At 41.6% G+C, this 16,133-nt stretch overlaps 1 protein-coding gene across 1 annotated transcript in view; it reads left to right on the top strand.

Annotated features, from left to right (window-relative positions):
- ZNF804A (zinc finger protein 804A) overlaps positions 1-16,133 on the top strand; it is a 151,141-nt gene that overhangs the window by 117,112 nt on the left and 17,896 nt on the right. The window contains exon 3 of the mRNA XM_063305288.1: positions 10,411-10,541. Coding sequence (XP_063161358.1) covers positions 10,411-10,541 — 131 coding nt within the window. The remainder of the gene's footprint in view (positions 1-10,410; positions 10,542-16,133) is intronic.

Raw genomic sequence — 16,133 nt, 5'->3', positions numbered from 1 at the left:
CTGCATCATATTCAGCAGCTGTTTGTTGAGTTGCAGGAGAGAGGAATGGAATTTACACCTCTCACAAAATCCTATATCCTCCTGTTCTCACTGAATGAAACGTGGGACACGCTGATTTGTACCCTGGAGGCTATGCCTGAAGCAGACCTCACCCCATCGTATGTTACACAGCGCTTTCTCGCTGAATGGGAGAAGAGAGAGGAAAGATCCCCCCCCATCTCTTCTGGAAAGCTGCAGTACCAGAAAACAAGGGAAAAGAAGGGAAAGGAAGCTGAGGCCACAGCGCTAGCCAGCCAGCGATGCTTCACTGGTGCTTCAGCTGGACATTTGCAGAAAGACTGTGCCTTGAGACCCAAGAGTAGAAAGACAGAGAAGAAGAACACAAGGGCAACACAGAAGAAGGCTCTTCAAACAACCCAAATTGCACAGGTTGCTGAGAAGGGTAATTCTGATGTATGGTTGTTAGATTCTGGGGCCAATTGTCATTTATGTAATTGTAAAAGCTCTTTTGTGTCACTGTCTAAAACTGAAAGACAAAGTATATCTTTGGCTGATGGGTCTGTGACCAAAATTATGGGACAAGGTGACTTGTATTTATCCTGCTTGGGAGAAACTGTAAAAGGTGTGTTGTATGTGCCAAATTTACAATCAAACCTTTTATCTGTGGCACAATTGGCTGCAACAGGGTATGTCATAACATTTAAGAAAAATGGTTGTGAGATACGTAAAAATGGGAAATTGTGTGCTACTGGTATATTAAAAGACTCCTTGTACATGGTGCAAAATGCAAGGAAGCCAAGCTGCAAGGCTGTAGTTGGCAACACGCCATATCATGAGCAATGTGTACACCTGATGCACTGGAGATTTGGTCATGCTAATTTCAAGTATATAGCACAAATGCCACAGCTGTGTGCTGACCTAAAGATAAAACCCTGTGACAAATACTTAGATTGTGTAGTTTGCAAAGAATGCAAAACACTAAAAGCTCCTGTGAGTAAGCACAGTGACAGAGTTACAACTAGACCTTTGGAAATTGTACACTCTGACATTATTGGTCCTTTTGCTCCAAGACGTGGACAAGCAAGGTATGCAATGACCATCATTGATGATTTCTCAAGATACACATTTATCTACATCTTAAAACATAAAGATGAGGCATTTGAGAAATTTAAAGGTTTTGTGACATGGGCAAATGGAAAATTCCCTAGGCCTGTATCTGCACTCCAATGTGATAGAGGAGGAGAGTACCTTTATCACAAATTCAAAAGGTTCCTAATGAAAAAGGGGATAGACCAAATTCTTTCTAACCCTTACACCCCTCAGCAAAATGGTGTTGCTGAAAGAAAGGGCAGAACATTGCAAAATGCGATGGAATGCATGCTTAAAGTTTCACATTTATCTTTTAAATATTGGGGAGAGGCAATATCTACTGCCTGTTATGTACAAAACAGATTGTATAACTCTGTGATTCAGGACACTCCATTCCATTTGTTTTATGGTGTGAAACCAAAGGTAAACCATCTTAGAGTGTTTGGTAGCACTGCTTGGGTTCATATTCCAAAACAACAGAGAAGGAAAGGAGGGCCCACAACAAAGAAAGCCACTTTTGTTGGCTATGAACAAAGCCAGAGGAGCTACAGGTTCATAATGGGAGAGAAATTAATAATTAGCAAAAGTGTTTCTTTTGCTGAACAAAACTGGGGGAGATTAAATTCTAGCTCTCCAGTCAATCTGACCACTACAACAGAACAGCAAGGACTTGCTGATAGTGATCTTTTGCCTGATGAGGACATTAAACCAGAAAAGCAAACTGAAGATCTGTCTGATGAGACAGATGCTTCTCAGGAAAGTGATAGGAGTCAAAATTTAAGCCCTGTATTACCTCGCAGATCTCAGAGAAGTAATAAAGGCATTCCTCCATCACGTTTTCAGGCTGAAACAGTAAAGACTTTTCACATATTCACAGAACCTGAGTCTTTAGAACAAGTGAATGCTTTACCACCTGAGATTGCACAAAATTGGCATTCTGCCATGCAACAGGAGTTAGCATCCTTGAAGGAAAATAAAACATGGAAACTGGTAAATCTACCTCCCAATGAACGCTGTCTAGGTTATAGGTGGGTTTTCAAACTGAAAAGGGGTGCTGATGGCAAAATCCAAAAATATAAAGCAAGGTTAGTTGCAAAAGGGTTCACTCAAAGGAAAGATTTAGACTTTGACAAGACTTTTGCACCAGTTACTAAAGGTGAATCAATTAGATTACTGTTAAAAATTGCTGCACTCAAAGGAATGTCAGTTCACCACTATGACATTCAAACTGCATTTCTCTATGGTGATTTAGACCACAAATTATACATGCAGCAACCCCCTGGCTATGAAAAAGGGGAGAATCTAGTCTGTGAACTGCAGAAGTCAATCTATGGGTTAAAACAAGCTGCTAGATCCTGGAACCAAAAATTAGATGAAAAAAGAAACTGCAGAATTTTGGTTTTGAAGAAGGAAAAGCAGATCCATGTGTATATACGAAGAAAGACAAACAAGGCTGTATGTATCTGTGCATTTATGTTGATGATTTGCTGCTGTTCACACCAACAGAAAAACAAAGGCTTGATTTTGAAGCCTGCATGAAAAGCCATTTCACATTAAAAAGCCTTGGAACTGTAACAAATTACCTAGGTTTGGAAATACACAGGAAGAAGGATGTTAGCTTTCTGTTAAACCAAAGGGGAGATAATGTTAAAATAATGTGAATGGAAAGACATACAGAGTTGTCAAAGAAAATTGGTGTGTGTCTTATTCTGTAGCATAAAAAGGGGAGTGTTAATATATTGTTTTCTACTACAGATTAAGGTTACTATGGTAACTAATCATTTTGGCCAGGTGAAGAGGTTGAATTTAATTGTCCCCTTTTCACGTGTTAATGGTTGCATTGCCTAAGGGAGGAACTTGCCTGAACTTGTTTTAGTTTTCAGTTTCCCTCTGTGTAGGCTTGCAGAGAATATGCAGCTGAGAGAAATCTCTCCTCTCAGCAAACAGCCTTTACATATGTTTGCTTTCTGTAAATAAAATTATTTTTATAGAAATGCCTGGTGTGTGACTTTTCTGATCTCTCCTGGGCCAAATGCTTTCTAGCACTCTGCCAACAGGTTATGGGCCCAGTAAGCAGCCCAGTAAACCCAGTAAGCCCAGTAAAACCCAGAGCGAATAGAGAGATCAGCTCCACACCTCATGCACAATTTAAAGGCAGGTAGCAAAGACCTGTGAAGATTTTCTTTGGAGCTGCCTGGAGATTTTCCAGCAACTGCTGGTCTACAGGACAAAGAAGCCAGCTGAGGTGACTTGCAAAAGAAGGAAGAAACCATGGCTACCATCAGATATCCATTTCACAATAACTCTCATTGTCAATTGAGTCTACCCAATTCACATGCAATATTGTACTTTCATTTCATAAAATCATAGAGTTGGAAGGGGCTATTAGGCCATCTAGGACAACTTGTTATTCTGGGAGTCTAAATGAAAAAATCCCCAGCAGCTAACTGTCTAGCCTCTGCTTCAGCTCATCCAGTGAAGGAAAGTCATCTCTCTAAGTAACTGTTTTCACTGTAGGTCTTAACATTCCTTTCAATACTTGTGAATGCTATTATAAAGTATACACTGTTTTTTAAAGGGTAAACATACCACATTTCTTTCCCTGTGAAGATTGCATTAATGTTCTTCTGATAGTCTTCTGGTTTCTCTGAATCTTGCTTAAATGTGGTGTCCAGTACTGGACATAGTACTTAACATGGGGACTAACTAATGTTGAATTTAATGGAAGTATTATTCACTGTGGTTTGGAGACTATACTGTATTGTTGAAACCTAAATCATATTTGCCTTTTTGGCAACCACCTCATGCTGATTCAGTCCCAAGTTTCTAATCAAGTATTTTAAGCTGTGAAATCATAACCTTTCAGTGAGGAAGCCACCTCATGCTGACTCCTACTCAGCTTACGATCAGCCACAATTCCAAGACATTTTTCACATATAGTATTCTCCACCCTATACCCGTGCATTTGATTTCTTTTGTCTAAGTGAAGATCTTTGCATTTGTCTTGAAGTTTAAGCTTGAATTTTTTTTAACAGACTCGTTGAGAGTTTGGCGGCATACAAGTTTTATTTTTTATTATTATTATTATTATTATTATTATTATTATTATTATTTTCAGCCCAGTTCTCTAACCTGTCCAGATAATTTTGAATCTTATGTTTGCTGTCTGCAGTACTAGCTATCTCACCCTGTTTTGTGTTATCTGCAATGTGATAAGCATTCTTTCCTTCAGCTGAGGTATTAATACAGGGGTTTTATCTAGCCAGTTTGGTTTGGTTCATATGAATCAGTTGTTAAATATTTTCTAAGTCACATCTCATCTTATGTCAATGATTTTTTTTCTCACATCAAGAAGGGAAGCAAACAGTTTATGCCCACAATTCATGACATTGGGGTAGAGGGGAAGACAAAGATCGTAGAGGATAGAAAGATTATGATTTCATAACTAGAAATATTTGGTTGGGACTGAGAGAAACTCAGAAGGCTAGGAACACAGTGCTTTGAACCACTGAAGGCTGGAGGAAAAGAACATGTGTGGTAGGTAACCTAAAGAATAGATGCCAACCACTGCCTATTCAAGTTAGAAGCCCTGCTGATCTGTTATGCTGATAGAAATGGATGCTACCACTAGTCTTTGTTTTAACTCATGGGTTGTGAGAGAGAGAAGTAGGGGAGAGGAAAAGTTTCAAGGCTCATGATATCAGCAGGAACTACCTAGGTAATGAGTACACATTTTGCAATTCTGTTGCATCTGGCTGATGTGATCATCTAAACTTACCAGGAGAAACCATATTGAACATGGGAGCTTACTTCCCAGTGAACTTATTTAGGCTGGTGGTGCTTCTTCAAAGAGGGAAACAGAACTGAGGGAAGCAGGTATAGCTCTGGTTTTAGTCTGTTGAAAGGTTGATGAATGTCATGGGTACAATCATCCACAGCACTAGTAGGACGGTGTCAGGATAAATTCCCTCTAAAACTCTTTTATTTTGGCTCTCCCTTTATTTCTATTTATTTTAATCCAAGATAGACCCAGAGTTTGCAGCTAATAGCTTCCAAGGGCATACATAGGGAATTGACAGAAGGGAAGGGCTTCCTCCCAGAGCCCTAGATGTGATATTTTGAAAATGTTGGTAATCTGATAGGAGGGGAAAGAAAACCCTAAAATCACTCACCTTTTACCTCAAAATGTGGATGAAAAATGAAATGTGTGTGTGCTTTAGGATCCCAATGGGAAACAAAACATAGGCTCTGAAGGAAGCACATATTATAATTAGTGATCATAGGAACTGATTCTTGCCTAATTTAAGTAACACTCCTGCATTAAATAAAATGTTACCAGGATACCTAACAGACATGTTAACCACCCATATTTTACTAACTTGCAAATCAGGAGGAGGACAGAGGTTTCTCATAATCTACTAGGGAATTTGAAAAAAGGTGAAAGGTCCCCTGTGCAAGCACCGAGTCATGTCTGACTGTTTGGAGGGATGCCACTTTCGTGACATTTTCTTGGCAGACTATAGTGGGGTGGTTTGCCATTGCCTCCCCCAGTCGTCACCTTCCCCAGCATGCGGGGTGCTCATTTTACCAACCTGGGAAGGATGGAAGGCTGAGTTGACCTGAGCTGGCTACCTGAGAATCCAGAACTCAGGTCATGAGGAGAGTATTCCATTGCAATACAGCCATTTACCACTCTGCGCCACACAAGGCTACCACGGAAGTTACCTAATCCAAAAATGAAGTCAGACAAGACCTATTTTCAACAAAACCATGCAAACTTGTGGGAATCACCACATTGTTTTCATGATATTTAAGGTCAATCGCTTTATGATTTCCTCTGAAACCTTCCCAGGTATTGATGTCAGACTGACTGGTCATAATTCACTGAGATTTAATTCTCCTCCTTCTCCTCCTCCTCCTCCTCCTTTCCTGAGCTGTATTACTTAAAGATAAAGTTCTTTACCCATTTGCATGAGAGACAGGCTTAAGTCATATTTCCCTGCACTGGTTTAGAGTTATGTTTATCCCCTTTCTTCTGACAATATCCAGAGCAACTTTCAGGTGTATAACAACTATTAGGCTTTCTCACTGATTACCTTGGATGGAAATCAGTCGACTGCTCTATCTGAGAACAACAGCAATGAAGACAAGTTTGGGATTGGCAATAGGGAGAGCAAATTTCATGCAGGTATAGTTCCCAACCAACTTAAAGAAGGGTGGAGAGAGCCTCAACTCATCAGTGGGGAAAGCCCAAAATGTCCTTAATCTTAGGTGTATCCAGCCCACTCCCATCCAGTGTTTTACACTATATGTGTATTTTGAATCTCAGAGTAAAAATAACATACATTGCATTAATTATTTGGAATGCAATTAAGCTCCTCATTGTTAATTTATTATTTTTCTTTTAATCTTAAATAAATGCACAAGTTTTAATCCAGATCAAGGTAATTATGGAAGGAATATAGTTTAAACTAATCCCCACTTGGTTGCTTTCCAAAGGATCCCCTTCTGCACTTTGCACAAGAGTGCAAGCCACCCAGAGTTGTGTTTTAAGACAGGTGGCCATACAAATCTTGAGAGAGGGAGAGGGAGAGGGAGGGGGAGGAGGGGGAAGGTTTCTATGGGTGCCTTTTTACCCAACACCTGTGTGTGTGTAGGTGAGAATGAGAGAGAGAGAGATCAAGAGCGAGATCAGGCAAAATAGCTGAGAGTAGGATTAGCCTCTTATCTCATGTGCAGTGATTCTGTTCCATCATCATTATTGTCATAAATAAATAAATGATGGTGAGAATGACAGACTGGACAAGGAGAAAGACATTTGACCCCGAGGCTTGTAAATTCACAGTACACACTGCCTACCCCTGGGCTAGAACAAAGATGTTTGGAAATGGAAATGCTATAGTCCTATAGTAGCCGGCCATTTGGGGTTATCTACAGAATGTGGGAGAAGACTTTTCCAAAAAATAGAAAGAATACACTTGACCAGTTGGGTAGACCTCAGGAGTGATCAGATGGTCTGTGTTATCACACAGAAACCTCATCCGAAAGCAGCATGACTCAGGCAAAACCAGGAAAGTGGAAAAGGTGTGACATCTAAGATTGGACAAACCTGTCAGCCTTTGGTTTCTTCCAGCTTTCCAATCCTAAATGTGGTGAATTCCTATTTTGCCTCTGTATTTTACAAAATTTAAATAGTTCTCTAATACCTGCATATTTCAAAAACATTTTATTTTAATCATTCTGTACAGTTTTCAAAATGTGATGTTTTTTGGATGCATTTTTCCATAAAATATTTTTTACTGGAGAACTGGATTACTTACTTTCAGTGTATGTTCTAGTTTTAAAATGCAGAATTAGATAAATTCATATTAAAATGCAAAATGAATAATATTCTCCCCATTACTATTATTTCTATAATAATTTATTACTAAGAAAATCTGTGATTACATTAATACCATTGCTCTGATAGACAACAAAATATATATTCCAGATATACTTGAAAATCAGAGCAAGCCTTTTTGTAATCAAGCCATAGGAAAAAGCACTGAGAAATTCTGCTTTCCTGAAAGGGGAAAAAAAAACAGAAAACTTGAATTCTGTTTCTTTGCAGGTATGTGCATTACTCTGAAAACCTTTCTCCTGCAATTCATCCCAATATCTGTCATCACAGGCCTCTTTTCAAACTTGCCAAAGAACGCTTGTCACAGCAGCTGGTAGCAGCTTAAGGGCAGCCTTGCAGGAAAAGAACAGGACTGCTACTGTTCACCATAGTGTAAATATTTGTTTTAAAAGATTGCTCTTAATAAAGTAGTGCAGTGTTTGATTGATTCATCTGGTCATTTTTTATTACACTAATGGAATGTGTTTATCTTCCAAGATTGAACATGTAATGGGTTTGATTTTTGGAGCTTGTTTGGATACACAGTAGATTGAAAAGTTTGATTAACTCAATGGAATAACTATGGGCACTTCTACGCTGCAGCTTTATGCCGTTCCTTTGTTCTGCCCAGATTAGGACACTTTGACCATGGCTTGCCAGGTGTTTATTTTGGAGTAAATGTGAGTGTAGCCCCACACTGGACAATTCTTCTGCTGCTATACCTTCCTAACTTCTTAATATGTTAGGGCAATTGTTGGACACTTGAGCCCAAGCAAGACAGAGTTATTGTTTGTACACTGGGGTTTTCTGTTGATGCCAGAGTAGTTTCTGGATGGGCAGGCACAACCCAGGAAGGAGCAAGTTTGCAATTTGGGGATTCTTCAAGACTCATGGCTCTTGCTTGAGCAGCAAGTAGAGGCTGTGGCCAGTGGGACCTTTGCTCAGCTTTGGATAATGCACCAATTGTGACCCAAACTGGTGCAGGAGAACTTAAGTACAGTAACCCATGCCCTCATTACCACCCAGTTGGGCTGCCTTAAAGACTACTTGGAAACTGCAACTAGTCGAGTGACAGCAATTAGACATCTCCAACAGCCTCCAGGCACTGAAAAAGGATCTTGACAGTATGGTGTACCAATGGTGCATTACTCCATGCTGTCCCATGACCTCACCCAGCACAGCAGCTTTATTTAGATGTTAAATAGGAGCAAGCAGAGTGATGATTCCTGAGGCACCCCACAAAGCTGGGGCCTTGGGCTAGAGCTCTCCCTGCTACTAACACTTATTGGAATCAGACCTGGAGAAATGAGCAGAACCATTGCAAAACCACACACACACACACACACACTCAGATTCAATCCAGAAGTATGCCATTATCATAGGCATTGAAAGCCACTTATTAACTGAGAAGGACCAGGAAGGGTGCATCATCCCCATCCCAGTCCTGCCAGAGCTCATCCACAAGCATGCTCAGTGTGCCTCTGAATCAACTGAAAGGGCTTCAGATGATCTGCTTCCTCTAGGGTCCTTTGAAACTGCAGCTTGACCACCTTTTCCGCAATCTTCTCCCCAAAAGAGAAGGTTGGAATTTGGTTGGAAATTGTCTAACCTTGTTGCATCCAGCAATAGCTTCTTGTGGAAGAGGGCAGATCAACATCTTCTTAAAAACCTCTTCCTCAATAATAAGCCACAGTTGATTGGGTTTGTATAATAAGTTAACCCATAAACCATGGTTTGTAGTCATAATGGTTAACTGCATAAAAATGCTAAGTCAAGAAGAAACCAATCACTTTTTAGTTTACTGTGAGGTGCAGACCAGGTGTTTGTTTTGCTCTGCTTTTTATGTATAGCATAAGACTACAAACCTGCTGGAATTGAAGCCGATTGAGCTCAGTGGAGATAACTTCTGATTGATGACATACATAGGATTGCACTGTGAGATACTTTCAGTAGAAAATTAAAAAGACATTTAATAAGGGAAGACTAAATATTAGACTTTGCAATGGGAATCTTCTAGTCAAACAATTAATTTTGAATGGATGATTTCTCAAGGGAAACTGCAGATTTATAAGGTAGAGTGCTTTTGGAAATAAACAATACCAAGGGCTTGAAAATGTTAGGAATTCTTTCTCATTTTAAAGTAATATTTTTACAATAAAGGAATAAAGCACTTTACTTAGTCTCTGCAGGAAACATCTTTATTTTTTCTTGAACAATTCTCAGTGGATTTCATGAAAGAGAATGGCTGTTGAAATTTATTTCAAGGAGAAGAGAGTCTCAGTAATATTCTCATAGCTAGAATGTGGTGTTCTGGCACTTACCTGGGTAGGGGATGGCCACATTGTGTTTGAGAGTGCCTTACGTTTCATTGCACAGTAATTGTTCCAGCAGCCTGCATTTGCTAACTTCTCATGCATCAATTAAATCCTAATGGAAAGCAGTGCAGAGCAGTCCTCCCCTGAGCGGCTTCCACCTTAGGAACTATGAATAGCCCTGGAGCCTTCAGAGTGATGGAACAATGTGAAACAAACAAGAAAAATAACCACTGAAGCCACTTCCAACATATTTATCACTAAAGTAAGCTCAAAAATACCACAGAGAGAAATGAGAAATAAATTCTTAAGCAGCCTGGGAATAAGATAGGAAAATGGAGCACAGATATTACACAGAAAGAGAACTTTTGAGAAATTGCAAGGCAGATTTTGGCGCAGTATTAATTTTACTACGTAAAAGATATAAGCAGCCCTGAATTTCTTGACAACTTTTTTAAGAAGTACATGATAGCGATGCCAAGGCATATTCATTTTTTTTCCTGTCAATATTTATAAATAGGGTCACCAAACCCAAATAATAGTTTCTGGTATTGCAAAGTGTTCACAGAAGTTCCTTTCTTTGCATTAATGTTCCTCTTTTTCTTGCTTGCTTCCAATTATTTCTAACAGAGACTCAAGGAGCTAAAACAGAGGGAGTTTGCTCGGAATGTGGCCTCCAAATCAAGAAAGGATGAAAAGAAGCAAGAGAAAGCTCTCCAACGCTTACACAAGTTAGCTGAACTCAGAAAAGAAGCTGCATGGTGAGTGAGAAATTACTAAAAGGCAAAAAAGAGACGGAAAGAGAAAGAAGAAGAATATAACTGGCTATTGTGATCCCAAACCAGAAAAACATAAAGACTTTTCCCCCCCTTTTTTTCTGACAAACTATACCTGGTAATTAGATTTGGCACAATGCAAAGAAATAAGCATTTTAAAAGTGTTGTATCTTCAATAAAGCTAAACTAGTATTTTAGTTAAATATTTACCAGAGGTAGTGGTGTCTGTGGGATGGTAGAAGTGTCATTTCAATGCAAACTTATCCCTTTTGCATGTGTAGGGGCAGGGCTGGGGTGACACATTCAGCATCTTGTCCAGTTTGACTACCCCCCTGCCCCGCTCCCAGATACCACTGATCGCTTCTGTGTGTGCTTGTGTGTGTGTGCATGTGTGTATGTATACGTGTGTATGGGTGGACATGCGTGTGCATATCTATATTGATAAAGGCAAGCAGAGGAGTTAACTCAATGGCAAACGGATTAACTATTTGAAGGAAAGAAATATACTGGTGTGTCGTTGCCTCTCTGCAACATTTACATTAATTCCATTGGAGGGAATCCAGACTCTCCTCTCCCTGCTGAAAGAAGAAGGTGAGATGAGCTTTATGGGTGATCCCATTCTTCCACATACCCTTCCTCTTTTTCAAAAGATGTCCTGGATGATCAAAAGAGAGCCAGTTTGGTCTAGTGGTTAAGGCTTTTGCTTCCATAGAGTGTCACAGGGAATGCCATGGCCTGCACCATTCTGATCTTTGTAGCTATAGACACATCATAGCACCTGAATATCTTTTCCAAGGCCTTCGTATTTGCTTTACCAAGTGCTGGTCTGTGGCGTATTTCTTGATTGCTTGTTCCTTCACTGTTGATGGCAGATCCTACAAGACAGAAGCTATCCACCACTCTGATATCTTCTTCATTATCAGTTCTAAGGCTGGTTGTTCTACTGCTTGTCATTAGTTTGGTCTTCTTTATATTTAATTTTAGTCCCATTTTTTTCATGTGCTCTTTGACTTTTAGCACTAGGGCTTACAGATCCTTTGCATTTTCAGCTATCAGGGTAGCATCATCAACATAGCACAAGTTGCTGAAGTTTCTTCCTCCAGTTTTAAAACCACACCCATCTTCTTCCAATCTGGCTTCCCTTAATATATATTCAGCATATAGGTTTAATAAAGAAATGGAGAGTATGCAGCCTTGTCGCACCCCTTTGCCAACCTGGAGCCAGTCTGTTTCACCATGTTCTGTCCATACTGTGGCTTCCTGAAGTTATGAATCTTCGTAAGTTTCTCATGAGGACGATGAGGTGTTTTGGGATTCCCATTTTTCTGAGCACATTCTGAGCACATGTCAACACAATCAAAGGCCTTTCTACAATCAATGAAGCACATAGTGACTTCTTTTTGGTATTATCTGGCTTTCTCAATTATCCAGCATGCATCAGTAATAATGTCTCATCTTCCTCTGCCTTTTTTAAAGCCATCTTGAACATCTGGCATCTCTTTCTCCATTTAGGGCTCTAATCTGTTTTGGATGATCCTGCACTTTATTTTGCTAGCATGTGAAATTAAGGATATTGTACAATAGTTTGCACACTCTGCTAAGTCTCTTTTTTTTTGGTATTGGAATGTAGATTGACCTCTTCAAATCTGTTGGCCAGTGTCGTTCTCCAGATTTGCTGGCATATCTTGGTTAGAACCTTGACCGATTTTTCTTCTGTTGCTTGCCGTATTTCAGTGGGTATACCATCAGTTCCTGTAGCCTTCTGACTCGGTAATGACCAGAATGCTGATCTGAGCTTGGGTACTATCCCATTCTAAACACCTCATTTATTAAGTCAGTATATGGATAGTAGGCTTCATCCTGATCACATATTGGATCTGATTTGGGTACTTGCTGTTACCTAGTAATAATTTGGGGAAATAATATTTAACCTCTTGTGTCAGGTACTGTTTTGTTTTACACTGTATTGAAGCATCTACAGTGATGCTGCTATAAAAATAACATGGATATTATGCATAAAATATGGTCTTGCACAGCCCATTAACACACATATGATCAAGTAATAGCCTGAATATGGTGGCCCCCAGAAGGCTTGAATATAGTCTGCTAAACATCCTTATATTTTCCCTTTTCTGCCTTCCAGTTCCTACATGTGCCCTGTTTGCCATGACTGTATTGGGGAAAAGGGTGAGCTGTTACAAACAAAATATATGTGAGAAATTTAATTCATCTTGGCCTATCTAGTTCCTAAGAATCATATTTCTGATGTTCTGAACTTGGAAAAAATGTAGCATAAAATAAATAATAGAAATGATGGAAAGCAATCACCCCACTCCCAGGTTTCTAGCGTAGAAACTGTACACATACCTTATGATTGCTGCTCTATGTCACACTTCCAGATCTCCCAAGTTTTACAGCCTTTGTGGAGTTGCATCCACACTTTCAAATTGAGTAAACCATAACCTCTTAGCACCTTCTAAATTGACTGGCTGCCATTTTAATGTCATTTAATGTTGTTTTGAAAGGCCATGGTTCAGTGGCTTTGCCCTTGCCCTCGTTATGGAAATCCTGAACCTACCACAATCTGGTGGCCATTTTTTTTTTCCCAGTGATAAAAATGTGACTGGAAGAATTACAGTCCTTTGGAAAACAAGCATCCCCCCAGCAAAGGGAACACTAACAAGAAAGACTTGCAATGTCGCGTTGCGCGACCAGTCCTTCGCCCTTCGGTCTATGGGATTCCCTGGGGGGGGGAATGAGCCAACGATTCCCTCGCAAGGGTGAGGTCGAAAAAACAACGGTAGGTACAGGATTCTTTTGTGATGAGAGACGCTACATCTCAGGAGGATGCTGGTACTGCCTCCTGCGTGCCACGCCCCCACCTCCTTTTATTCAGCAGTTCTATCAGGGCGGGGGAGTGAGTACAAAGAGAATAGGGAAATACAAGTCATGCCCTTATAAGGGAATATACAGCATTCTGAGGCTACGTGAGAGACGTGCAATCTAGCTGTGCAGTAATGGAGTCAGGTTCGTTACATTTCTACCTTTTTTATTTAATTTGTCCTCCCCTCAGAGGGTCTGAGTCGGGGAGCCAGGGACTCTTCAGTCCAAGGAGACCCATCCCAGCGTCCTCTTCCGGGGGGTAGTGTGACTGGGGGTCCTTGTCCATTTCCGATTCACTATCAGAGGACCATCCCAAGAGTGGTGTTTTCTCCATACCTACAGCAGTGACCAGGTGTTGAACAGCAAGCTTTGTCTCGGATACCTCTGAGTCCAATGTATGAAGTCTCTGCTTTAAGAAGCGGAGAACGCGACCCAGCACACAGGGGCCTATGGTGCATACGAGAATCAGTAAAAGGAGGGGCCCCAACAGAGTGGACAGCAGTGTGGTTAGCCACGGAGAAATGCTAAACATATTTTGATACCATGACATGGATTGTTGGCGCTCCAATTCCCTTGTTTTTAAACGGGAATCGAGCTCTTTCATAGAGTCCAATACTACTCCTGAGTTGTCGGCATAAAAACAGCAGTCTTCCTTTAGAGCAACACACAGTCCCCCTTGTCTGAGGAACAGAAGGTCGAGACCCCTACGATTTTGCAAAACCACTTCGGATAGAGAGGTAAGGGAATCTTGTAGCGCCACAATAGATTGTTCGATGGCGCGAAGGTCAGCGTCAATGGTAGCACTAAGGTGACGCAGGTTCTGATCATTGACAACAAGGGCTGACACACCGGTGGCGGCTCCGGCCGCACCTAAGCCCAGTAGGACTGATAAAGTTACAGCAGTCACTACTTCGCGCTTAGCTTTGAGGGGGTAATGAGGGGGCTCTAGGATGGAGATAAGTTCGTCAGGGGAATAGATGGAGATTTTGGGGAGTAGGAGCACCTGAATACAAAAGGCGTTAGTTCGTAACAAAGTATCACCATATACACATGCGGTGAGGCCAGAAGAACATGCCCAAACAGAGTTGTTCCCAGGGATAAAGTATTGCCCTGTCAATCGGGCAGAGATATTATCAGAGGTAGTGTAGAGTACACCGTAGCCACCATGGCCGGTGTAACCGTTGATGTTCAAGCGATTTTTTGGAAGATAGAGGGCACAGTGATCATGAGAAGAATTAAGGCAATATTGAGTATAGTTAGCAGGAACACGGCCAAGGCAGCAGCCCTGCCCTATTATAGAGGTGATAGTCAACGTGGTGTTTTGCCAGCGGCAGGAGGAGGCTGAGGTAGAGTTTCGGATAGGGTCAGGAGAACCGACTGCTTCATAGAATGGTGGAGAGGAAGACAAACAAAGCCAACATCGAGATGTGTTAGAAGCGGTGTGAACAAGGGAAAAGGAGGAGTTAAGAAGAGAGACAAGGGGTTTTTTTTGTTTGTTGAGGGGTTTAAGAAAGGTGGAGTGAATGTCGTCGGCATTGGGCCCAACAGGTGGGGACTGAGGGAGAGTGACCTGTCGTTGAATGTAGAATATGTTGCCATAATGAAACCCGGGCCATGTACCATACACACGACCTCCCCATTTTACACCTGAGTCCCAGGCATTCCTCTGAGCTTTTCCTGCAGCAGTGAATTGTACAATAACCGGATTACATCTATTCCAACCCCCCTGTCCTGCCGCATTCTTTCTGGTTGCGGTGCACCTAATGTCCTTTCTCAACCGAGTGAGAGTGATGTAATCAGTCTTATATGGAGGGGTCCAGTCGATGTAGCCGGTGGAAACGCAGGACCAAGATTTGCAAAAGTAATCTGCTAAGCCTCCGCAGTCGTGCACGTGATCAGGGCTGGTGTCATGTCCTGGGCACACGTACAGGGGATAGCTTTTAATGGCGGAGTGGCTGGGCTCTGGGGTGCCGTCCAGCCTCCTGTAGGCTGTCACTCCTAGAAGCATTTCTGCAAAGTCAAAATACAGGTTAGGAAAACAAGATATAATTGGGCTATAACAGGAGGAGGTATTTAGGGCCTGACCCAAGGCATCGCGGATTGTCCAGGTGATACTGTAAGGGCGATGCGATTCCTGGGCGTCGGAGGCCAGCAGGCGTCGTCCCTGCCAACGGGCGGGCTCAGGAAGGGAGAGTTGAAACAAGGTGAGCGTAAGGCGAGATGAGGTGGCGAACCCCTTAATTAATTTTGTTATTTCACAGTGATATTGTCCTAGATCGGTCAACTGTACGTTGGTGATAGCAAGGGTAGTTTGGCGAAAGTGATAAGTGATGGAATAGGAATCGCCATCTTGGAGAAGGGTGTTGTTGCGGAACCAGCGCCAGAAGGTGCCTTTGCTTTTGATGGGAGAGCGCTGAAGACATTCCATGGCGTTGGATGCTGAGCTGCGGCCGATGGTGGCAGGGTAGCGTAAACGATGGGTTCGAATGAGAGAGGTTGTTTTAGGGTTCGTTGTGAGGGGAGCAGAGATGGAAGAGAGATAACAGAGAAGGAGGATCAAGGAGGTGCTTGTCAGGAGGCTGCCCATGATATGGCCGGATACAGCGAGCAGGAACCCAGAGCACTCGATCAGGAAGTTGCACAGCAGCGTAGCCTTTTCCCCAGGTGACGAGTTGTGCAGGGCCTTTCCACTCA

Source organism: Candoia aspera, chromosome 1 (genome assembly GCF_035149785.1).
Source record: "Candoia aspera isolate rCanAsp1 chromosome 1, rCanAsp1.hap2, whole genome shotgun sequence".
Classification (NCBI taxonomy): Eukaryota; Metazoa; Chordata; class Lepidosauria; order Squamata; family Boidae; genus Candoia; species Candoia aspera.
The sequence above is the reverse complement of the archived record's forward strand: the minus strand, read 5'-3'. Positions and strand labels throughout refer to the sequence as shown.